Source organism: Diadema antillarum, unplaced genomic scaffold (assembly GCF_040938485.1).
Source record: "Diadema antillarum isolate AM-2024a unplaced genomic scaffold, OU_Dant_1.0 seq00000802_RagTag, whole genome shotgun sequence".
Taxonomy (NCBI): domain Eukaryota; kingdom Metazoa; phylum Echinodermata; class Echinoidea; order Diadematoida; family Diadematidae; genus Diadema; species Diadema antillarum.
In genome coordinates, this window is record NW_027271684.1 from 740,003 (window position 1) to 766,606 (window position 26,604).

At 39.3% G+C, this 26,604-nt stretch overlaps 1 protein-coding gene across 1 annotated transcript; it reads left to right on the forward strand.

Moving 5' to 3' along the window:
- Positions 1 to 440: 440 nt before the first annotated feature.
- On the forward strand, positions 441 to 24,416 carry LOC139739501 (mitogen-activated protein kinase kinase kinase 7-like). Its single transcript, XM_071650106.1, has 16 exons — positions 441 to 595; positions 6,003 to 6,113; positions 6,976 to 7,229; positions 8,368 to 8,492; positions 9,101 to 9,229; positions 9,959 to 10,016; positions 11,319 to 11,391; positions 12,570 to 12,621; positions 13,374 to 13,537; positions 14,520 to 14,634; positions 18,028 to 18,603; positions 19,166 to 19,218; positions 19,904 to 19,963; positions 20,800 to 20,855; positions 23,122 to 23,215; positions 24,306 to 24,416. Exons 1-16 carry the CDS (start codon positions 527 to 529, stop codon positions 24,414 to 24,416), a joined length of 2,100 nt encoding a protein of 699 aa, XP_071506207.1. The 5' UTR covers positions 441 to 526.
- Positions 24,417 to 26,604: the final 2,188 nt, after the last annotated feature.

A 26,604-nucleotide genomic window follows, 5' to 3' on the forward strand; every position in this document is an offset into this window, starting at 1 on the left:
CATTAATATTTCGTTGTAGTTCAGACTAACTTGAGTATATAAAATGCAGAGAGAACAAACGAAAACCGAAGTCACCACTACAGTTCTACGATATGTCAAAATAATTCTACGAAAATGTAGATACTCACCTGAATTTGGTGTGAGTCACGAGCTCACTCTATCCCGAAATTTACGAACATAGGAATTTGAGTCCCAGCATGCTTTGCGATATTGACAGATGTTTATTGTCAATTTGAAGGAACGAGTAAGTTTAATTAATTAATCAATTAAAGATATGTTTTAAAACAAAATTATTAAGCAAATTCCAAAAATATATTTTTGCACTCAATATTTATTGCATACAAATTATATTGGTAAAAAAAGGAAAATTAGGAAAATTGGGAGTTAACGCAAAATATAGCTAGACGAATGTTTACGGGACTCCCCCATTCCTTCCAGATGTGACGAATGATCCAGTAAATATCGTAAATGCGTGGTTTCAGCTGATTTTCAGGACATATGCACACCTGAGAAGTAACGATGAAGAATGGCTCGCTTGGAATCCCAGATTAGTTTCACCGAAGAAGTCGATTTCAATCAAATAGAATTTGAAAAGGTATGTCGAGGGTGTGAGGGACTAGGAACTCTTTAGTCCCTAATAATACAAATCATGTAGTGTTCAAAGTTTTTTCTGAGTGAATGATGATCTTGAGTAGGTCTAGTGACTTAGCTGATTGACTTGCATTGCTGCGTTGCAGTGCTGCACTGCCTGCCTGGGTATGGTTTATTTAGCATCTGCGCATTTAAACCTCTACCTAAACTCGCAATTTGACTGACCCGCCGAATCTCGTAATTATGCATAGAAAGTTAAGCTTTCAGACTTGATGAGTGAGTGATCCGTAAATTTAGGCGTAGGGCGGTCCAAGACGAGAGGCAGAACCCAACTCTCAACACACATCAATAAACTAGGCGGTCTACACGTCCTTTTTTTATTGGTAAAAATTGAAGCCATAAGGCTTGCAAACATGTATATTTAAAGTAGATACATCTAGAGTAGAATCTCTACGGTCTAAATCTAAATTCTAATTTAGAACAATATTGTGAATATCTAGAGTCTAGAGTCTATATCTATTAATTTAATAATGTCGGCATCCGCACCATGGTGCGGATGCACCAAGGTTTGACCTTGCGTATAAAAAGCATAATTTAATTAAATTGAATCAAAAGCAAGCCGCCCATATCAGGTTTCTACATGTACACCTGTACAGGACTGTAGTAGGTGGTCAAATTTTGGACGCCGTTGTGGTTGAATGATGTTCAGCTTGCGCGGAATTGCGTTAAAATTTACTGTTTGTTTAGTGTTGAATTGATGTGTATTGTTTAGAAACAGTGTGAACCATCATATATAAATTACAAATGAATGAGGATGAATTTAGTTCCAGAATGAACTGTAGAAGTCAGTAACTATTACACATTCATATTTAATTGTGGGAAGGGGTGGCAGGCAGACTTCAAGTGAGGTTTGATTTTTAGTTTTGCTTTCATTTTGATTAAATTTTTATTTTGGAACAGTATAGCAAGCTGCTTGTATATCATTGAGCATGTTTTTAAATTTACTTCTTCTTCTTTTGTTGACTTCCTCCAGTCCTGGAGAACTGCGTTAGATTCGCAGAAATTTAGTAATACAATGGTCGCAATGTACTAATGTGGTCATGGGTCAAGCCGGAGACAGCAGACAAGAGTCAACACAATAGATAACAGCAAAGAGCAGAGAGATGAGGAAGACAAAATGAAGCAACATATTAAGCAGCAAGTATGAGGAGGTTATAATGTCATGGATGAGCGGATCACATGCATAGCAGCTAGGAAGCAAAGGGAGTAGATGTGCAGAATTGCAGCTTCTTCCTGGGAAATATTGGGGTCACTTGTTCCAGTCAGTATTAGGCTGGCAGTGAATGTAGCTTGCTTATCTTGGGGCGTCTGGGAGAGCAATTTCCGCAATCTTTCTGGTAGGTGAGAGATATAGATCTTCCTCTCCTTGGCGTACAGCTCGCACTCCCCAAGGAGATGAGTGATGGTCTCATCTTTGGGCATCTGACAGGGGCGTCTAGTGTTCTGTAGCTTCCCAACCAGAGTTAGATGGGTGTTAGTGGGATAGACTCCACAAAGCAGCTGACATTTAACTGGTACTGCCCGTCGAAGAGAATGCCAGTCCAGTCTGGCGGGGAGGAGGGTAGATACCTGAGCGGGGTCCAAGGAACTGAGGAGGTAAAGTGTGGACTTGGTGGCCATTGCCTCTTTGGATTTGTTTTCTCTGTGACCCAGGACTGCCGCATTGGTGATCTTCTTCCACTGCTGGAAAGTGGTGGGCATGTACATGACATCTTCTAAGGGTGGAAGGTTGTACTGTTGAAGAAGGGTCTTGAAGGCTTTGGTTGTTTTGGAGCCTGGGTGATGGCACAGCATGTGCTGGAACAGACGGTACTCGACCCTGGTGGGTGTTAGTGTGATCATCTTCCCGAGCAGCCTGAGCCGGAGTATGGCAATTTTGTCAGAAACATTGGGAAGCCTGGTCAATATGTGCACAGATTCGTTGGCTGTGGAACGAGGAAGTCCTAACAGGGTTTTGAATAAGGTCTCCTGGGCCTTGTCTAGGCGATTCATGGCTGCCTTTGTGAGGTACATTACTTCCGATCCGTAGGTCATACGTGGTAGGCAGAAGCGCTCCCATAGGGAAGCTATGACAGTTGGTGTGAGTCCCATGCAGAAGGTGCCTATTCCTGTAAGTGCGTACAGGGTCTTGTTGGCCGTGGATATCATCTTAGGACTAGGGTCATGGTTACCGGTAGAACGGATAATACCAAGGTGGGGGTGCTTGTCTACCTGTGGTATGGTATCTGGTCCAAGCTGCCACATGTGTGTTGTCTGAGGTCCTGGTCCAGTGATGATGACGGCACTCTTGGCAGCATTGATAGTGTATCTCCACTTAGTGGAGTATTCATACACTATCTGGAGCATGCTGTTCAGCTCCTCTGCTGACAAGCGCAACGTCATCTGCCAGAACCAGTATACCAGTGTAGATAGAATGTACAGATGAGCCGAGCCCAGAGTCCCGAAGTCTTGTGATGAGACCATTGATATACACCAGGTAGAGCAGAGGGGATAGGATTCCGCCTTGTCTGACTCCTTGCCTCACATGAAAGGATTTGCTTGTTCTGCCGTTCCACCAGACCTTGGCCGTCAGGCCTTTGTACAGATTCCTCACGAGTAGCCAGAGGCTTCCATGCACACCTGCTTTGAAGAGCTTTAGTAGCAGGCCATTGTGCCATACAGTATCGAAGGCCTTTGCTGCATCTAGGTAGGCCACAAAGGTTTGCATCTTGTTGAGTGAGTTACTCTCAATGACGATGTTAAGAGTGCTTGCCAGTAGCATAAAATACATGAGTGGTCTTCCTGGAATCCACTTTGCAGTTCATCTGGCACGTTCGATCTGCGAAGAGTCTCCTCTATGTGTGGTTTTATGAGCAGCTCCAGGAGTTTACAGAACACGGATGTCAGAGAGATACCCCTGTACTGTACTGTACTGTTTAACAATTCACGGTGATGTGGGCAATGCCTTAGATTTTTCCTCTGTAAATTTAGACAGAACTACAAACACATTGGGTAGTAGGTGATTCGAGGTAATGAAAAGGTATTTGCCATCCACCCATTCAAGTAGTTGATGCAAGGTGATGAGACTTACAGTAAATTTGTAAGAAGGACAGTTATCAGTGGAATCAGAGTGTGTTGACGTAATGAAAGTTGCAGTTTGCTGAAAGTCCCAAATTCTTATTGGGAGATTCCATGCGGTATTTTGATCATAAGGCAATGTGTGCGCAACATAGGCAGCAATGGGTGTGGGGGGATTGTCTTACCTTAATTTTCAAAGCTTGATAAGCTTCTTCTTGTTTTTCTATTTTGTTACCATTTTTTATAGATTTGCGGGACTGTTCAAAATATTATAAATTTGTGATTTATTATTTTTTTTTTTAATCATAATCCACCAAAATGTGTGCCAGGGCTCCATTTCATAAAAAGTTGATATGATAGCAACTCTTCCTAGAGTCAGAAACTCCAACTCTCCTGCTTTCGACGGGAGATCTCCCGCCGAAAGCCCATTTTTGCAAAATCTCCCGTGCTCCCGCTTGAGATTTGATTTCTCCCGCCCTGGCTCTGCGTCTCCCGTTGGAAAGGATTTCTTACTTATTGTCATATCGTATGTTGAAAACTAAGCCTTAGATAGCACGAGAGAGCATCTAGAACCCTAGACTGGACCCCGGCCGCAAGGAATTTCGCGCTTCGCGCACATCAACTTGGAGTCTCCCGTTTGCTAGGGGTTTCAGGCAGGAGAATCTCCAGATCAGAAGGTGCAGGGGGTTGGAGTCTCTGTAGAGTGGCAATTGTCATGGTAACAACAAGAATCCAGCTTCCTGATTGGCTGTCGCTATTGGAAGTTGCCATTCCAGCAAAAGTTGCTATCCTAACATCTTTTATGAAATGGGGCCCAATAGTTGAATTTCAATTTTAACAATGCAAAAGCTCCCTCTTTAGGGAGGAGACATCCCTTCCCACAGTCACCCTCCCATTCGATCCACGTCCATTAACTTAGTACACAGTGAAGACGCCCATATGGATCAAAAGGTGATAGATACAAGCTGTATGATTTAGCCGTTCACACTGCCCCCAAATACTAATTTTCTTACTTTTTATTTAAATATTGGGGAAAATTCACCAAAGTGTGCACCAAATTGTAGAATTTCGATTTTGATATAGGAGATGCTATTTAGCTTCCATATGTTGAAGGGCAATGCCCCTTTCCACACCCTTCCCACGCCTCCATGAACTATGTACATAGTGAATTACGCACATGCGGATCGTGAGATGACAGAAAAATGTGCACCAGATCATTTTTTATTTTAAAAAACATAACAAATGCAAAACTTCCCATGTATGGCAGGAGGACACCCTGGCTGTCTTCTCATCCAGTGATGAGGACACCAATACTTTAAAAAGTTGAATAACTTTTGAATCAATTACATATGTGTGATTACCTTAAACTTTTACATGATACATTATATTCTATGTACCGTTGCTGCTTTCACTCAATTCACATTTATTTTTTAATTTTGGTTGCTCGTAAGTTCTGATAATGTAGTATCTCTGTGTTGTTGTTGTTGTTGTTTAATATTCATACAACTGTATGTGATAAGCCCTGTTGCAAGGCTTTCTTTTACTTTTTACTGCACAAAATTTTAGTTTAATCTACAATAATGTACTGTTGGATAGAAGGACAGGTTTGGGAAATTGAAACTGAATTTATAATGTAGGGCCTACTGTGCAAGATGTAATGCCAGTTAGTCAGTACCCATGCTTAGTCTAACTGAAGATCACATTCCGAGTATGTACAGGCATGCAGTGATACAAATCAGCCACTCTATACGTAGATCATTTAAAAACAATAGGACAGAGTTTGGATTCGAAAAGAGCACTTCCACATACAATACACATGTGTCCATGTGCCACATTGCAATCATTTGAATGCTTTGTTTGCTGCGTTTTATCTTTCATTTGTTTCAAAAACAAAACAGGACAAATTTGAAGATTATGATTCATTGTGTTGCACATTGGAAATGTGTCCATTGTTTTCTCCTGTGAACCCATGTTACCTTGTCACTTACAGGAGAGAAATAATACATTTTGAGAATTCTGAGATTTGAAAAGATACACTTTATTTTTCTGTTATTAATATTCCTGTAAAATTCGGCAACTAAAGCTTCACTCATAATTACAACATATATGGCAGTGGGAAAGTGTGCCCTTGGTACTTAACCTGTTGAGGACGAGTCCCGAATATACTTGGGCAAGTGTCTATGGGAAATGTGTGTTGTAGCAAAATCAGCCCGTCCTCAACAGGTTAATAATGTAAAGTCAAGTGCTGATTTGGTACAATGTATTATCACATGATTGCCTCTCTGCATCACCAGGTTGTTGGAAAAGGTGCCTTTGGAGTGGTCAGCAAGGCAAAATGGAGGGGCATGAATGTTGCTGTGAAGATGATCGAGTCAGAGGAGGAAATCAAAGCCTTCAGAGTTGAGGTACAATATTCCCATTCGTATACAATTTACCCTCTTTTTAGCCTGTTTCTTCCACAAACCTTTAAATCCCCCAAACAAGATTATTTTTGCTGGTCGACAAAGAACAGATAGGTTGGTAATCCCCCTGTGTGACAGTCAAGCAGTACATGTTTCCCCTTTTCACAGTCAAATGCATGTGGCATCAACAAATGGGAAATATTGATCAGACATGAGATTATGAATAGAGCATTAGCTGATGGGCTCGCAAACTCTTTGTTATACAGTACACTATAAGGGAATACAAATAGGGTCAGCAAACGTCAAAATACATTTTGGGAACGTGGTATACCAGGTTTTTGTATACATGAGTTGACGTTCTGGGAATGTGATATACCAGGTTCCAGTAAGGAATGGGGATTAGCCATACACATGTGTATGTAGAAGAAGAACAACAGTGGAAGATATGACAGTATTTGCATTCATTTACAAACATGATTTGTGTCCCAGGTTTTGCGATCTCAGAAATAGCGCAAGAAATGTAACTGAAAAATGATGTGTATTGCATAGGATAGTACTATACTGAGACAATTTTAAGTGTCAGGCCATTAAACAGTTGCGTAATCCTTGCATCATGTCCATGTGCCTTTCAGTATCCATATTCTTGTTGATACCATGTTATACAAATCAGGAAACATTCATGCAAAATCACTTTGGAATACTGATTCACGCTGTATCAGTGTATGATAAATACGTACACCTTGTAATATGCATTTTGAGGAATGCACTTGAATTTGCCTATGTTAGTCCTCGGAATTTGTGATGAGTGATGATAAAATACGAAGTGAATCTGAATTATCAACTAGATCCTCCCCTGCTCTTTCAGGTTCGTCAGCTGTCCAGGGTTGACCACCCAAACATTGTTAAACTGTATGGCGCTTCCACCACACAACCTGTCTGCCTGGTGATGGAGTACGCAGAGGGAGGCTCACTGTACAATGTGCTGCACAGCACCACCCCTCAACCTATCTATAAGGCAGCCCACGCCATGAGTTGGGCCCTCCAGTGTGCACGGGGCGTCGACTACCTCCACTGCATGAAGCCAAAGAAACTCATCCACAGGGATCTCAAGCCAGCAAAGTAGGCAGATAACATGTGTAGTGTAGTTCAGACGTGTGAATGCGTGTGTATGATGCATTTATTTTTAAACTTGTCTGTGTGTGCATACACACTAAGTTAGATGTGTGTATGTGTCTGTGGGATGGATGTGGGTGTGGGTATCTGGACGAACAAGAGTAACATTGTGGGTTCCATCTTATGTTTCGCTTTATTTAGTCAGGCACTGTGGGGGGAGGGGGATGACATTGTAGTGGAGTATTTGTCTATATGGGAGAAAACAGCAGGGTACTCCCATAAGTACCTATTGTTAGTTTGAGTGTATGCGTTTTTTTAGCACATCTGTGCCTGTGTAGGTTACGTAGGACCTATTGGTATGTGTCTGTGTGGATGGCTATGTGTGCATGGGTGTGCGTATATGCACATGTTAGTTTGTATTAATCTGTCCATGTTTAAACTGTAATTCATGAAATCATGGGGACACTGATATCTACATTATATACATGTATGTCTAGCAAGGAAATTATCATCTAGGTGAAGATTATTTTGTCTAGCTCATCATAAATGTGATGCTTCCAGCCATGAATTAGAGGATTAGTATAGTATTGGTTGAGATGAGGATTTGGCTTTTAACTTTTTTCGAGATACCTACAATGTAGAAACCACTTTTTGATTATGAAATGTTGAAGAGCACACAATTTTAAGAGGAATTCAAAGTTTACTTGATGAAAATCAGTTTTGAAATGTCTGAGATATCCAAAAACACAGTAAAAACAAAGTGATCCAAATAAATGGTGGGTCCCACCTTTTATTAAGATCACTTTTTTTTTGGATATCTCAGCCATTTCAAAAACATTTATATGCTTCTTCATATTTCATAAGAGGTTTTTCATTAACTCAAAAGAATAATCATAAAAAAAAAGATTGGTGAAGCCCCATCTCAATCAAAACTATACCAACCCTTTAAAGTCACATCCTTGGTGTAAACGCAAAGCACTTAAATAGCACTGTTGTGTCGGCGTCACAATGTTAATCCAACACATTAATGGCACTTATCAAGATTTATTTCAGGTTTTTCATCAGCACCTATTGAAATGTATGAAAATGAATACTAACTTTTCTACATCAATGTAATATTATGGTTTTTGTTTTCTTCTCCAAGCCTCTTGTTGATGGCAGGTGGGACTGTTTTGAAGATCTGTGACTTTGGCACTGCTTGTGATTTTCAAACCTACATGACAAACAACAAAGGCAGTGCAGCCTGGATGGCACCAGAGGTATTTGAGGGTGAGTGTTGCCAGCTCAAGTCCCAGTGGTCTCGTAAGGCAAAAACTGTCATGCTGCAAATGTATTTGTTGTGACTGCAACTAAAACTGCATAAGTCTTGAGCTTTGTAGATTATCTTATATCATATATACATGTTGTACACTGCTGCAATTCTAGTGATAAAGAAAAATATCCAAGCAGATGACAATAATACAGTACATCAAATGAAACCTTATAGTACTGTATACACCATATATTCTGTGGTGTTTTTTTTTTAATTGTTGGCAAAGTTTGCAAGTCGAGTGTTATTCGAGAATGAAGTTATTGGGAAGTCCCAATACGTGAAAAAAAATAAACTCTAGATGTACAGTTGTATGGCTTATACAGTATCATGAGAAATACATTTTTTTAGAAGTGAATGAACAAAGTGCAAAAATTAATGCATAGATTTCTAATCAATTTCTCAAATCTGTGTTCCATGTTCAAACAGTGCAGCATCATTTAACAAATGGATACATGGCCAATTATATTATGTAAATATTAAGATACATATCCTCTGTGCATAATGGCATATTCATGATCAGTTGGCTTGAATCTCTTTTCCCCCTGTACTTTTGCGCCTCTTATAGGAAGTCTATACAGTGAGAAGTGCGATGTGTTCAGCTGGGGTGTAATACTCTGGGAGGTCATCTCCAGGAGGAAGCCGTTCGATGACATCGGCGGCCCGGCCTTCCGCATCATGTGGGCCGTGCACAATGGTGAGGGGGGCAGCATTCCATGCTGATACAATTCCAGTGAATCTTTCTGTGCCATTTAATAGGGATGTCCTGAGTACCCCTTCAACTCATCCCTGTGTAGAACAAAAACAAAAACAAAACAAAAACCCCAACAACAACAAGGATGTTGCAAGTATACCTTGATCATGTATACAGGACAGATAAAGTATGCCCACAGATATCACTGTCAAGTAATTGGTAGGGTTGTTGTGACATCCCAGCAGAATGTCAAATAAATTTTGTTTAATGAAATTCAAACTTTGAAATTAAGTAACAATCCACATATTTTTATTCTTTTCATACACTTGTCTTTATGTTTGGATACTTCTCATTCCATTATTTTTGTCAACAAACATCTTTCAGTCCCTGATTGTTAAGGTTCTAATCTGTATGGATGTTGCAGCATGTAAATTTTCATGCATTTATTCCATTATTAATGAGATTCTGCATATGATCTTTAGATTGCTCTTCCAAGCTTGGTTGTGTTCATATTTAATGCGTTTAAGAGAAATATGAAAACGAGACAAAGCTGTCCTAAAATTGTACTCTTGCCATTGAACAGAGTGCTTTCTACAATGTATAGTGAATCTACTTCAGATTCTTAACTTGCTTGGGATATTATGGTCTACCATTTTCATGCTTTTTCCTTTTTGTTTTTTTCTCATTCTTTGTACCTTTTCATTCTTTTTTCTGTTCTGTTTTTCTCTGTAGGTCGAAGGCCACCACTAATACGAAATATACCAAAGCCGTTAGAAAAATTAATGACCAGGTAAGAAGTGATTTTATGGATACAGGACTCAGTGCACACATACAGAGTTCTTATAGCAGGGAAGGTGGAAGATTTCAACCTTGCATCAATTTTGTTGTGTAATTTGTATGTTGAGCAGGCTTTCAGATAAATTTTATGGTGTTACATTACATACCACAGTGTGCTATGAAATGAAGTAAATGAATAATTGATGACATTTGTAGGTATCTTGTAGACGTTAGCCTCATTCAGCTTGTTTGCTACACAGTACTGATTTTTTTTTTATCCATCAGATTTGTGAGTATTCTGTTTAAGCTATGGTACGATGGTTGTCTTAGACAAATGTAATGGCAATGGCACATAAATGTTCTTGCTAGCTTATTTATGTAAAACACTATTTCAATGTTAAACAATTTGCTACTGGGCATGTATGCAATGTCCATGTCAGAGTTGAGAATGATGCATACTAGGGTCATGCCATCTTTGTGTAATTGTTTTTTCACTGTCTTATTATCATTCAAAGTTGTCTTATTAACAATTTGTGTCCCTTGAGCAATGGTGCCACAAGCAAACTTTACAGTTTGTGCCGTCACGCATATAAATGTATAAAATCCAATGGGCATCACTTGAACAAAAATGTTAAAGGTTCATGGTCCCGGTGTTTTAGTCAAATGCGTACACGGGCGCATGGCGCAAGTTTCCTATAGAGACCTATGCTATGGACTCCTCTTTAGCGCTTACGCTTTGGCCCACTTCCCCGAGTCCGAAGAGGTCCGATTCACTGTAGTCAGTGGTCGGATCACAGTTCGGCTCATGATTTGGCTGAGGGGGATGACAGCTTTAGCAAACTTCTTTTGTGATGTCATAATAACAAGCACATATGCACACACCCTGGCATTACTACAGACTGCGCGATGCACAGAGAAGACAACAAAGGCAACGTCACTTAGCAACAGCTACGCACTTTACTCTTGATGACAGCTCAACTTCGGTAATCTTCATGTCAATGCTAACAGTGATCGGCAGTATCATCAACAGCGCCCTCTACACTACCGGGACTATGCCCCTTTAATATTTTTACCATTCCAATATAATTTAAAATGCCTTTAGGAGTGAAGGAAAGAATAGAAAGTCCTGTCGCTGATGGACTCTAGATACTATAGATACGCTTTGCCAGCATGGTCATCTATTTCTGTGCTTTTTCTTTTTTACTGATTTCTTCAGTGAAGAGTTAAATGTGTGGGGTCATGAGGGAATATTTTCATCTTTCCGTCAGCACAAACTTTGCTCAGTGATACAAAATCCCTTCTAATTTTGCCACAGGTGCTGGTCAAAAGAAGCGCAGCAGAGGCCGTCTATGCACGAAGTTGTCAGGATAATGTCACATCTGATGCAGGTTTGTTTAGACTCACTGGACACTACAGTATATGACTCCCGACTATACAAGTGACAGACTTTGGATCTGAAATAACAAGCATGTTTATTCTGAGGCTATTGTGATTTATTTTGGATCCAAAGTCTGTCTTATAGTGTGCGGCGGGCTTTAGACATCACTGGACAGGTATGTGTTTGCATATGAGCAGCAGTATCTGGATGAATGGAAGATATAATGTAAATATCTAGAATGAGCATGCGTGAGATACTGTTTGGTTGTACGTCGGCAAGTTCAAGCTTATTGCAGTGTCTAATTAACTGTAAAAGTGGAAATTTTCGCGGTGTTGAAATTTTCGCACATTTCGCGCAACCAGAAACTAGCGCGAAAATAAAAGCACGTAAATATTTTTGCATGCCATATGTTCCTGTGCATGATGTCTTGATTCTGCGGAATTAAAAACATGCGAAACTCTTCTGACCCGGCCAAGCGCGAAAAATTAGTCGCGCGAAAATATCCACCTTTACAGTAACAGGTTTTGCATCCTTCACTTTTTCTGCTTTGCAGTAAATCAAGTTTGTGAAGCTAGCAGTTTTGTTTAATTTCTTTCGTAGTTTTCAAAAACCAGTGTTGTTCACTTCAAATATCTTATCCTTGTTCCCAGTTTGTACTCAATAAAGAAAAAGTTTCAGGTGACCTTTGCCTACCTTTTTTTCCACCATATGTTTGGTACTCAAATTTTTTTGACCCAACCAATTTTTGGTACATTGTTTGGTTTCATCTTACACCGAGGATCCTACTTAAGTTTTACATTGTAGTACACCATTTTGTGATTTTTCGCATATGGCCAACTTGCCATGAAGCCATGCTCAAAATTTGTTCACTGTCTGCACAGAAATCTCTACACAGTTTTGAATGTATTTCATGTGGATCAAGTGTAGCCAAAAATGATATCCTCAGACAGCTGCAACTTGATGGTCAAACAACACTGATGTCAATTTCACCTGACCTGAAATGCAAGAATAATGTCTCAATAGGTCAAAAAGAATTCAGAAGATGCCAAGTGCATTCAGGAGGCATTCAGACGAAGGTTCAAATGTATACTGTACCTCAGTACGTCATCATGTATGTATGCTCTTTGGCTGTGTGTCATTCTCGCAAAGTTATGAATAAAAACAATTTGTCTTCTTGTCATACGACAGTTCTTTAAAGGAGCAGATCAACCTCTTATCTACCCACAAGTTACAGAAGAAGGTAATGCACTAATGAGAACTTAAAGGAATGAGAACTCTCTATCAGTACTGGAAACTCCCATTATGGTGAGGTCCTCAGTTTCAGCAGGTTTCTTTTGTTGCACTGCAATTTCAGTATAACTGAACAAATTAAGTATACACTGAATATAAAATGTAGATAATAATTTTGGGACCTGAATTATAACTGGAAATTTGTTACCACTGTGTTTGTTATAATGGGAGTAGCTATATGTGAAAAAGGATATTTTGATATGTGTCGGTATTTCACTGTCAATCACGAATACAGTTTAGAGACCCAGAAATGTGGGGATTTGTATAAAGTGGCCTGATGAAATTTGCTGCCCACAGGGGTACATTAAAAAACCATGAATAATGCCCATCAGCAATGGCGTGCATCATTGAAGCATACGCTCATTGATAACAGTTGACTGTTGAGACTTTTCGCTGTGTGTGCATACTTATATAGAGATCAGTGGCAAAGCTGTACATGATTCTTCGTGTCGATTCTCAAATATATCTGATCTTGGCCATTCCTACTTCTTGGTATCCACACACCAATGGGTCTTTGAATGATAAATGTGACACTCTCTTCCCCCTTTTTGAGACTAAATCAGTGTAAATAATTATGAAAATGAAAAAAAAAAAAACAGAAAGGGCAACAGAAATTTGACTCAGAGTGATACAAAGACAGTGCCATTCATTTAGATTATAAATGATAAGTGATGTTTCCCTGTGAAATCGTCCCCTGAACAGAGGGTGGAGCCGGTAGCAACGCCTTGGTGGACAAGCTGGCAGATCAGACGGCCGACATGAGTCTAGCCAGCAACCGATCCATGGACTCTAGAGGGAGCACTATCAGTGACACAGTCATTCACTCCAGTACCAGTGTGAGCAATGGCCCTCAGGAAGTACAAAATGTAAATTAGTTTGAGTCTTTGATGGTAGTACGCCCTCTGTCATTTCATAGGCTACAAGTGAGACGTTCACACCTACATTCCGTGGTACCTAGTTATCTGGCACTTTGTTGCTATGAAGATTTCCATCATTGCTGAAGGAAAGTGCATACATAATAAGTTTTGATTTAAATAGAACCATTGTAGTATTATTTTTTCCTTGACGCTACAGTAGTATCCACTTCATTATGTTACTCTATGTTTCAAGAAATTGTGCAAATAATACATTGTACAAATAGAAATCATGTATAAATGTAGACACAAAAGAGATGATATGCATGAAATACTGGTGCTGACAAAATTTCAGGAAATATGGTTTGATAAGATGGATCTATAAATGAAAATCCTCACCATACCTTGCCTTATGCACCCACTGAAGGATGATCTCTTCCATCCCCCCCCCCCCTTTCATGATTGAGAGGTGTAGACGAATCGATCAATTCTTTAGGAGCCACGTTCACACGCTTGACTCAGTCGACGGCATGCCAAGTTTGCATGTTCTGCTCAAATGGTCAAATGGTCACATGTACGTAGCTTGCATTTTATGTGGTGAATGACTATGTTCTCTCCTGGATGTGCGAGTAAATTCTGAGTTTCTGTTACTTTTTTGTGTGCAAAAGTCATGCCTCTACAGTAATGTAGCTACTGGTCATTTGAAAAAGAAAAAAAAAAACAATCATAGACTTGTCATACAATTTGCATCCAAGCACAACTTGGTATTTTCTCTACAACTTTGCTCATTACATGTCCAGGGTAACAAAAATCTGTGAAAGTAACATTGATTTGAAAAACAGAATGTTTTCCCAAAGCATGACTACATTGCTGTCTCAGAGTAATGTGGCACACAGGGGGTTACAACATGGCACATAAAGAGTTAAAACACATTAGTCAGTGTTGGGTGGTGCCCCAAAGTATTCACAGTGGTTCAATCCAACCTTGTGTGCAGGTGGAGACTCCGCTGGCCTTCGAAGAGATCCCGAGCAACCTGGAGCTGGGCAAGGAGCAAAAGAAGAGGCACTCCATGGACCTAGAACTGAGGGTTGATGAGGACAATAGCGCAAGTAAGCATTGTGGGGACCAGGAGTCCTGCCCTCACTGGGGGAAGTTCCTGGATCCACAATTGTGGCCCATATTCACTTTAGGTAGCCCTAGTTTAAAAATCATTGACTGCACACATCTAGAGACTAAGGAACATACAAAAAAGCATGCAAACCTACATTTGTCTGACTTTACAAGGAAAAGATATATGATGATAGAGCTGCCAGGCATCCTTGATTCTGCAAAAGTATCCCTGAAAGATATTTATTCCTATATGTCATATGTGATTACATTTAGCATTTAAATGCTTATAACTCACTAATTATTTCCTTGACGGCAGTGCTGGCAGCCCTGTGGTCAGTTTCTCATATTGGGTGCCTGTGCAATGGAAGTTCATTATAGTGTATTTGTAGCTTCATCCTACAGATGGGGTAGATACATTTCACTAGTCCACCTTTTTTGTTGTTGATGTTGCTGTTGTTCTACTGTCCAAATATAAGAAACATAGATTCATCAATGTAATTTCTTTTGTGCATTGATCATGTTCCTGTATGATTATGAAGGAAATCCATTTTTTGTCATTAATATTTTAATATTTCATTAAGGATTCGAGGTCACTGGCTACTACGCATGATGTAGTTCTTTTCTCTCCTCAGCACGATTGATTTGGATTCGTTTACCATTTGAAATTTAATTATTAGTGAAATTAAGTATAACGCTGTTTTTAGATGCAATACAACTAGAGTTCAAATATGATGAAAACTGATTGTCTTGTCTGCTAACTTCCTATCCGATGCTGCAAAGGATCTTTCCTGCTTCAAAGGTTTCCCAGAATCAGAAAGTGTAAGATGAGATTCGGTTTGTGAAAAAGTCGGAGCTGATAGCCAGAAAGAAAGAAAGAAGCGCAAAGTAACATTTTTGATCAAAGATTATACAGTATGCTCTTTCACAGGCACATTGAAATGGAGAGTTATAGGAACACAGGTGAAAAAATTCTGTCTTCAATTTGGGCAAAATCGTATATTTTCTTTATTATTATCGTAACTTAAAAGTTATAGTAATGCCAACAATGACAGTAATGACAATAATAATGATAATGGTGAAAGTAATAATAGCAGCAACAATAATGATAATGATAATGATTATAATAATAATGATAAAGAATAATAGCAATGATAAGAATAATGAAAGTTATAATAATGGTTACTTTTGTGATACTGATAAGGATGAGAATGATAAAACAATATTAGTTATAGTTTTCATAATTAAATCATTATTAGTCTTATTGCTGCTATTACTATTTATTTCAAAATCATATTTATGTTCCCTATTTAGTGATAAAGAGTTGGAATATGACTTGTAGCAGTACGATTTTCAGTCATCTCTTTCCCAACGATTATCGGGAAAATAATACACTTTGCTGCAGTTGAGCAATGATGATATGAGTCTCCATCCTATTGGTCTTTACCATCTACAATGCATGTAACTGTATGGCAATTACTGTTGTTTTTGTCTGTGCCCCTGCATATCATTTAGGGCATCATTTACGTTCAAGTGTGTGATGGAATCAGAGTGAAAGGCATGCATGGATTTACCCTGCTGTTATATTAATTAGCAGTTAGTGTGTTCTGTGAAGAGTGTTTACCATACAACCTATTTGTGTTTTGAATGCATGGGAGCTTGAAACAGTGTGTGTTAACATATGTGTGAAAGTTCCCAGTTTATTCTTTGGACATACTGAATTTGTCTTGGACGGAATGTCACACGTTTATAATAGGTTTGGATTATGAATACAAAGTATACACCATATATTTCAGTCAAGACTTCTTATCAAAGAACACCAATCAGCAATGCCTGATTCCTGTGTTTAAAAGCAAAAAATAAGAACAACAACACTGTGTGACTGGCCAGCTCAAAACCCACAAAAAGTAGGCCAAAACTGTCACATATCTACAGAGTTTCAGAGATTGAGTTCTAAGCCTTAAAGTGATACATAACTTGTTAAAATCGGATCATCCTAACTTATCAACTGTTAAACTTAATAACTGTTATCTTATCTTGATATTTGAATGATGTAAATTTTATTTGATTCAGATGAAAGGATTTCTTCAGGGGGTTAAATTTGCCCTCAAACACAACGTTATGTCTTTATTTTTTTTGCTGACTCTTTTCATTTGAAATCCGTTTCGGTTGCTTGACATTTGTAAGATACGATATCAGCATTGTTGCAGTCGTAATTTCTGCAATCAAATATCTAGTTCTCAACCTTAATTTTTGCCTTAATATTTATTTTGAAGTGTCAGATTTCAGAGGCTATCATCAGTTTGACAATATAAGTTTTTCAGTTGCTTGTGTGTTCACTTGTAGTGACTTGTAAGGTTTGTGACAAATGTCAAATGCACAGAGAGTTGATGGAGTGAAGTTGGTTGACAAGCATAGAGCCCCAAACTTTTTTCATCGAACTTTGAAGTGCAAATTCACACCTTGTTCAACTTGGCTGTATAGAATGGAGCAAATTATAAAAGTTGAACAATATGTTGGAGGTTTTATCAAAATTGGAGATAAAATGAGTGATATTAGTTGCAGCCACATTCTCCAATTGGCATAGTGTGTGATGATGTCATCACCTCATATTTCTCTCTCACACACATAATCTTCATAAAACACATATTTGTGTTTGTACATGACATAAAAAGAATCTGTAAAGACTTATTCCTACTTCAGGTCATTGTGGTCATGAAATAATCTGATGATTAATACTCTTGAGGGAAAAGTGCTTGTAGTTGCGCAATCACTGATTAGAAGCATGATTTCAGTAATGATATTTTTGTGTACAAACAAACATCTAGGAGAGTATTGTGAAGCATACATATTCTGTGAATATTATGTCAACTTTAAAATTCCACTTCTTTCTTTGCAATTCTGATTACTCTTCTATTGTTGTTTGCATGATTTTTCCATTTTTACTGAAGTCAGCTGAAAGTTGAATGTAGTGTGAAAACCAATGTGAATCCCACCTGAGGCCGTACAACTGAAATCAAAGAATGCAAAGAGTTATTCATGTACTTGTGTATGCAATTTCATTGGATGGATTTTATCAAACTAAAACAAGAAGACAAAATGACAGTGGTGCTTTTGAAGTATTTATGAGATTATGATTGTTTATCTCTGTGGGCTGCTAAATGTTAACCAACCAACTGTGGATAGTCATGAGAACCAAATTGCATTTCCCCTTTTCTTTCAGATGTGTTATCATTTTATACACCCTGTCATGTACAGTATGTTTGCATTATTTGCAAGTGTTTGCTGTTGAGGATGTTGCATGTTAAAAGTATGTCTCTTTGTTTCCCTTTGTTTTCTTTTCCCTGTCGTGTGTTGCTTGTTCTCTGTGTGGCTAATATGCGTATTCTTCGCAGAACTTCCCACCCAGACACACCGTCGCTCTAATTCCTATGGGCAGATCCTTGATATGACTGGCCTGCCTCCCCTCCCAACCAAACCCACACAAGCCACACCCCCACAAACCGTGATCATTCCGGCTTCCCCGTCCCCACTGACGAAAAGCCCCGCCCCGGTCACCACTACCTCCCCCGTCACACATCATCCCACTCACAGCCACTCCGCTGCCGACGTGGTGCAGCAGACCTCTCCCTCTCCCAACCTCCGCCCTCCTCACCATTCCGTCTCCGTACCCAGTGACCTCAGCGTCCTGGACGCACCGCGCCCCAGACCGGCCTCGTTTGGCGAGTTCCAATCCCCTTCCCTCACCTCCACCTCACCCTCCCAGTTCCACCGGCACAGCTCCAGCGAGCTGCGGCCGGACTTCTCCGCGCTTCAACCCCACCAACAAGATTTCACTTCCCAACATGCAGTGCTGGAGAGCCGCATGGGCCAGGGCGGGTCATCGGTCTCGAGCAGCAGTGGGTCTGGCCAGGGACGCTTCGACCGCAGCCAGTCATTAGACCAAAGGGCATCCAGCAGTCGAGTAAAAAGTATGCACACATTATTCTCCGCTCCCTACATCACATTAAAGATATCCCATGACAATACTTAAAATCTGTCAATGTATACAGTAATTAATCTTCCAAGAAAAAGAAGTGTGAGAAAGCATTCTCTGCTGAACAAAGTATCACACCTTTATTACGTCCAGTGGTGAATAAGCTTCCTGTCTACACAGTTGCTGAAGTTGATTTTTTGATCAGCTTTGTCATAATCATAATGTTGCAACTCTAAATTTAGTTTGACAGAAGATATACAAAACAAATCATAAGAGGTCATTGGAAAAGAGTGTTCATATGACTTCAACTTTTGAAATCAGTGTGAATATTTCTCACAGAACAATGAGTACAAGCTCCTCACAGCTGTACATTTGCCAATGTGTGAGGCAATGAATGATATTGAAGCTGACATATGTAATATTTCTCTTTTTACATATTTCAGTGGATTGAATTGACATGCAAATAACTTGTATAACCAGAGGTATGTATTATAACTCACAGCAGCCACTATTCTTTGTCTTAAATTGATGTTGTTCCTCCCCCCTCCCTTATGCAGGTGAAGACACTGACATATCAATGGCATACAGTACTCTTGATCATCACTTACAGGTTAGTGCAGACATATTACTCTTGACATTTTGGTCTTCTTGATTATGTTTACTGCCGACTTAAAACAAACAATCAAACGAAGAAAAAGAAAAATCCTTTCTTTCTTGTTTAGCTGCCCAAATGGCTAAAGCAGTGGTAGTGTTTAAGCATTTCTTGTGTGTGCTTTAGTTACCATGTTCGTAAGTAGATTTCATTCAAATTGGCCATTAAGGTGTATCTTGGGTAGAATTAGCTGCCTATTTGTGATATCGCCCAAGGAATTCCAATAGGCAACAAGGTAAATTCTGGAAGGTGTGCTTGGGTGTGCTCTACAGGCTATGTCATTGACTGAAAATCTTTTCCAATTTTGTGTAGAGGCATGCCACTGGTAAAACAGTCCTTTGGTGGGATTGCCCTCATGGATGCTTCTGTTACAGGGTCAAAGGTTGCCTAGACCTGAAAGACAGTTCCAAGTATGTTTATCATTATGAATGTAAGGACTTGGTTGTTGCACCCTGGATTATCATTCAAATGTGGTGTGGAGGTATATTGTCAGTTATTATAGGTTTTGTGTGATAACATTTGCATTCACTTCACATGCAAAAGGTTATTTGACATTAATGGGTTAGCATATTTGTTCCTTGTATTTTTTCACTTAAGTACAGAATTGATTTTCTTTCTTTACTTTTATTTCATTTACTTCTAGCCTCTTCCACCAAATCCAAATTCAAAGGAATCAGTGGAAATTTTTGATGAGCACATGAGGGTAAGTATGAAGACTAACATCAGGATTTTACTAATCAAACGCACCAACTATAGAAGACAAACTTCTAATGATAATGCAAAAGGGACTGTACCAGGGGAAGATGAGATGAAGTCTTTGTTTGCAAATTCCATATTAATATTTGGTCATTTTGGGCGAATGCAGAATTATTTACAGCAGATGAATTGTGGCTGTGATAAGGATTCACTTACCTGGGCTAGCATCTTCAGTGTTTGAGTTCTCTTCATCTCTTACGGCCCCGCCATTGTTATCACGAATGGCATTGCCAGTTAAACCTTTGATACTTGTGACTCAAGGTCGATAAAGTGAATGATGCACGCAGGAGGTCATTCCCCACAAAAGTCTGAGTGCCTTATTATTCACATCACCACAGTGATCCCTTAGAACCAAACCTTCCTTGATTATTGATGCCTTATCACAGAATGCGGCTGCAAGGCACTTGAATCGATCATTTCATTGGGACCCAACCAAAGATTTGGTGCCATACATGTTAGAGTAAGAAGTGATGTCCAATAAATGAGATGTAATTTCAAGTTCTTTGCAGTTTGTTAAGTCTGTATTCAACTTAGAGATCCAAATGTAAGCATATTCAATGATCAGATAATGTATATATATTATATATCTTCTTCTTTAGGGGGTGGATAGATATGGTTACATAAGCCTTCAATATTTTTATTTAGATTTAAGATGCATGAATGGTCTAGAATGTGCATAGTTGTTCATTCAGATGAAAGACTATTGTATTATTATTGTTGATAAAGTAAAATTGCTGTACTAAGAGGTGTTATTTTGATTTTGTATTCTTTTTGTCCCTTTAGATGGCCAAGGATTACCTTAGAGTGCAAACAGAATTAGCTCTCCTACATACACGCAAGTGAGTATTTTGTGGCTTTAATGCCTTGTTGCATCTTTGACTATTGTTTTCGTGGTCACTGTAACGTGATGTGGTGGTAAGTCAATATTGTTTGTCAAAATTACTGAGATGATAAAATAAGTGCTCATCATGATTTCACTCAGTCCTTCTTGGCTTGTGCCACATATGAAGTGCATTGTGTGCTTGAAATGAATCGTTCTTGAAGTGACACAAAGAATGGGGAACACAAAGCAGAGCATGAAAGGCGTAATTTCAGAACTTTAATCCTAAATTATGGACACACTTCGAATGTCACTCTTGTGTAAGACATACAATCTTGTTTATATACGCTCCAGAACAATTAATTTTTTATCTATTTTTATTGTGATAGATTTTTGCTTAAGTCAAATTGCATAGTTGTCATTCTGTGTATGAATGACCATATTAAGTGCAGTCTAAAGCCTGATTTTAGTAGTTCGTGTTTGATTAATTGATTTATCATTTGATTGATTGTTTATGATGGATTGATGGATGGATGGATAGATCGCTTGAGTGAGTTAGTGAGTGAGTGAATGCATGAGTGATTGAGTTACTTGTAGGGAGTGAATGAGTGACTGAGTAATTGAGTGAGTAAATGAGTGACTGAGTAATTAAGTGAGTAAATGAGTGACTGAGTAATTAAGTGAGTAAATGAGTGAGTGAGGGAGGGAGTAATTAAGTGAGTAAATGTGACCCGCCGCAACAAAAAGGATCCTAAAGTTGCTGACGGCTGAAAGTCAAGTTTGAAAATCGGTCAAAACAATTGAATTTCTGTTTTTGGCATAATTTTTGTCGAGCCCATCGGAGGTGAGAGGAGACTAAGGGTTAGCCTGCGGCGTCTGTCCGTCATCTGTCCGTAACGCTATAAAAACTTGAATAACTCTGTACTCTGGGCTTCAATTTGAATCAAACCTGGAGGGAAGAGTGGTCAAACAAAGTTTTACCTTTTACCAAGTATGAAGGTCACCTCAAGGTTAAAGGTCACAGGCAGGGGTCAATGAACTTTTAGGGGCCAATGTTAAGTTTTTAGGGGGCGTTTCGATTATGGGTCATAACTTTTGATCCATAAGTCCGTTTGTGACTAAGCTTGGGTGGTAGATGTCTCTTGGGGAGTTGTGGTCACCACAAGGTCACAGGTCACAGGCAGGGGTCAATTAATTTTTAGGGCCCAATGTTAAGTTTTTAGGGCTTGTTTCGATTATGGACCATAAATTTTGATCCGTAAGTCTATTTGTGACCAAACTTGGATGGTAGATGTACCTTTGGGAGTTGATGTTCACCACAATGTCAAAGGTCACAGACAGGGGTCAATGAACTTTTAGGGCCCAATGTTAAGTTTTTAGGGCGCGTTTTGATTATGGGTCATAACTTTTGATCCGTAAGTCTATTTGTGACCAAACTTGGATGGTAGATGAACCTTGGGGAGTTGATGGTCACCACAAGGTCAACGGTCACAGGCAGGGGTCAGTGAACTTTTAGGGCCCAATGTACTGTGCATTTAATTATGACTCCTAACTTTTGATCCATAGGTCCATTTGTGAACAAAATTTTAAAAAAGGTGTTGTATGTTTGTGGGCGAGACACATTACCTCACTTGCCTTGTGTAGTCTAATGTATTTTCTATCATCTGCTGAAATTCAAAGCTAAATGATCAAAGGAAAGGCAGGAAATTGGCATTCTCCTGGGCCATGATTTTCAGACTTTCAACGGAACAGAAACGCGTCTGAAGATTTGGATTTAGCACTGCAGCTAGACTCCACCCCTAGCAACGAGGAAGTGATCGTATAATCGTAATGGTCAGTGCATGGTATCCTGGTTATTGATTGGTCGTGCATAGACCGCTGGTGCTAAGCTTGAATGAACATCGTGGAGGTTGCTAGGAGCATACCTTCTATTGTCAAGAGGTGGAAACTTAAACTGGCTTGCCTCCCCTTGATCGGAAGGATCGGAAGGAAAACTTTGAAGGCGGTTTTCTCGAAACGCTGATTTCCTAAACCACTCGACATGCGCTAACAAAATCATCGATATCTCCGCAACTGAGTGCTTTCATGAGTCATGTTATATATGAAATTAAAGTGGAAGAGTAAGGGAATATTGCCATGTCATTTTCAGAAAATCTGTAGTAGTGGGTCACAAATGAATGACTGAGTAATTGAGTGAGTAAATTAGTGAGTGAGTGAGTGAGTGATACCATGTTTCAAGGGGATTTCTTTTTGAAGACACAAATTTGCCTTTCATGTCGTTGCAGGAAAGAGCTGGCAGAAGCACTGGACCAGGACTGGAAGGACAAGCAAGCCAGCTTCAGACTACTGGAAGAGTTCAACACTCTGCAGGGAGAGAAGGTATGTACACATTTAAGTCTCCCTGACTTTGCAAGAGGCTCTCTTAAAAGAAAGAAAATGAACTTTTTTAATAATATCTCTTCATTTCCTGACTAGAAAATGTCAAAGCCCCAGCCCATAAGTTTAATTGTCTCTATACTGTAAAACAATATATTGGCAGCATGAAATTTTTGCGAATTGGAGCCAACAGCCTTTTTCGTGGCATGAAATTTTTGTGAATTGCCACTGGTATTCAGTGCATATAGTGTAGACAAGAACTTTCATGTGCATTTTAATTTCACGAATCTTAGCTCTCGCGAAATTCAGAAAATTAAAATGCACGCGAACATTCCTCATTTTACAGTATTGCATTAATCACCCAAAATCCATCCAAACTGGATACGAAGTATTGGGTCAATAAGAATTTTGTGCAGTTATCACACATCAAAATTTCTATGTCACTTCATAGTCATTTGTGTTCACCACATTCTGAAAAAAAAAGAATTCCAAGTGAAAGAAACCCAGCTTCAAAGATAAAGAGAAGCGAAATTGATTTATTCAGGTTCTAGTCTGCAGTATGTTCATTCTTTTACCTGATCGAATAGGGTACAGTTAGGGTGAAAGAAGAGTGTCTTGGGCCTAAAGGTGCCATTTACAAACTTGTGTTAGTTTGAAAGAAAGATATTATTCAGAGGGGTGACGGTTCAAATGCGAGTTTCTTCACTTTGTCTCCCTCTGCAAATTAAATTTGTCAAGATCGCAACTGCTGATCTGTAGATTAACAAACAAATTTAATTTATAGAGGGAGACAAAGTAAAGAAACTCACATTTGAACCTTCACCCCTTTGAATAATATCTTTCTTTCATTTAATATGCCTTGTCCGCCTTGGACTACTTAACATAACAATGTCGGAATTTCGGAGCTTGGGTATTTGTTCCATGTTCATCGTGTCACTACCGGCAACCAGGGACAGCCTGGTGGTAGTGTCGCTGCCCGGAAAGCAGTAGATGACAGGTTCGAGTTCCACTGGTTCCTTTTCCCGACATGTTTGTGTTTGTTTGTTTGTTTGTTTATATTTACAAACTTGTATGTTTGTTTGTTTGTTTGTAGGAGAGTCTCCTAGAAATGCACAAGAGATGCCGGTCTGAGCTGGACATGCTGAGGCTCAAGTTCCGACGGCAGCAGCAACACATGCATCATGGGGGCAACAGGAGAATGTGAGAACTTTTGCGAGGTTGTAAAGGGGGGCACACCTACCCCCCCCCCACCCCCCAGCGACGCAACTCTTGTGCTGACATAGCAACTCACAGGTCCGACCCGTTTCTCCCGCACTCGCTCCACCTGTCGTCATGCGACATCCATCAAGAGTGTCCTGGTGTGCGGAAGGTCAAACGTTGACTTTGGACCTTTGACTTATAACTCTATGAGAGTTTCTAATAGGCCTTCCTTTCAGTCAGTGGTTTGTCAATGTGTGTCTCCTTTCTGAGCATACAAGATGCAGGATTTGTTTTCCCCTACCAGGTTGTGGAAGGGTTTTCATGACCAGCAGTGTCAGTTTGGTGCCACATCGTGAGTAGATTGATATCTTACAAGATTTTTTTCATTTTCTCTGAGTGTATGTTTTTTATGCCTCCGCCACAAAGTGTCACCGGAGGCATTATGTTTTAACCTGGTTGTGCCGTATGTACGATGTGCCTGGTTGATACAATTTGTTATTGCAGCTCCATCGCCTATAGAGGGAGTGAAGCTTTCCACGAAGTGGTAGCTATTTCTCACTTGTTGCTCAAAGTCATGTGTGTCTGTTTGTGTGTCTGTGTTTGAGTCTGTGTGTGTGTGTGTGTGTGTGTGTATCAGTCTCTGCTTATCTGACCTTCACTGACCTGAACTGTAAGACGTTATTGCGTACATGGTTGAATTGGCTGTCTGAAATTACTGTGACAGAATACACTAAAATTTGACATTTTCATGTGATAAATTTTCGCACTGATCTTGAATTTGCTCTGCGCAACTGTCAATCCATGCAAAATGTGTACAGAAGAATGTGAAGATATATTTTGCTGGTTTTAGAATTCACGCTAGTCAAAAGTTGCATGAAATATGCAAAAAATAATGTATTGCAATAATTTCTGCATTTAGAGTGGATGTCTCCCTTTTCAGAAGATGGATAATGATTTCTGAACTTGGAGATGATAATGCAATGCCTTTGTGTTATGGGAGGCATTTTTTTTTTTTTGTGCGTGTTATTAATTTGATGCATACCAGTTGACTCACAAACTTCGTGAAAGTAGTGATTGCACGAAATATGACATGCAAAATGCAGCATTGCTAGTGAGATGGGAAGTAAAGCCTAGCAAAAGCAATGGACCACCTAAATGTACAGTACATCACTGGCTGAGGCCGTGTAGTTATCTTTGGTACAGGCAACTCCTTTTATTACAAAGTCCTTGGGACTACCAGTTTTCTTTTGTTGTATGGAAATTTCATTATAGCCAAACAGTGAAGTAGGTAGAGGTGTACTGATCAGTATTTGGGGGCATGAATTTTTACTTCATCATAATGAGAATTTTGTTACAACTACAGCTGTATGTTCGTTATGACAGGAGTACACTGTATAGACAATGACAGTCCGTGTAATTTACAACGAAAGTTACATCTAGGCGTAGGTAGGCAGATATGTGGCAGTCTAGATATTTTTTTCTTATCTTCATGGAGGAATTCTGATCACCTTGTGCTCTCATTTTATTTTTCTGATTTTTTTATTCCAGAAAATTATCATATGTTTCCGTTGTTACCAGGAACTGGGCTTGACACATTTATCACTCAAAATTTGTGAACAAGCTGCCAGTTGTTAAATGTGGCTGTTTGATTGATGTGAGGTGGCTACTCATGAAGTAATGAAAAAATTCAGGATTTAATGACTATACATGGGGTTCCATGGGATTTTTTCTTTTCTCTTAATTGGCAATAAGTCTGCCAGCACATAGAAGCAAGGGTATATAACTACTGCACTAACACTTGAGGGGCATGTGCTTTTCATGCATAAAAAGGAAGTAGTCAAAACTAAAATGTGCGTATTTGTAAGTATTTGTTTATATTCAAATGTTTCTATATTTATGACATCTCCCTGCGATGCTATGAAATTTGCCCCTCAGTGTCTAAGAAAAGTCCCTCTTCCTGTTACTTCTCTATATAGCAATACGCCTTTAAGTAGAGAGGCTTTGATTTCTTTGTGATGCCACTCATTTTTTGTCTAACCTATGATTGTTGAATATGATGTATTTGAGGTATAAATTTTGGCAGATCTGTTTTAAATCTAGAAGTACGTCTCGTATAGTAATGCGGTAGATCTTCCTGTGGAAATGCACTGTATCATATTGAATGCAGTATGAATATGATCATGATATATATA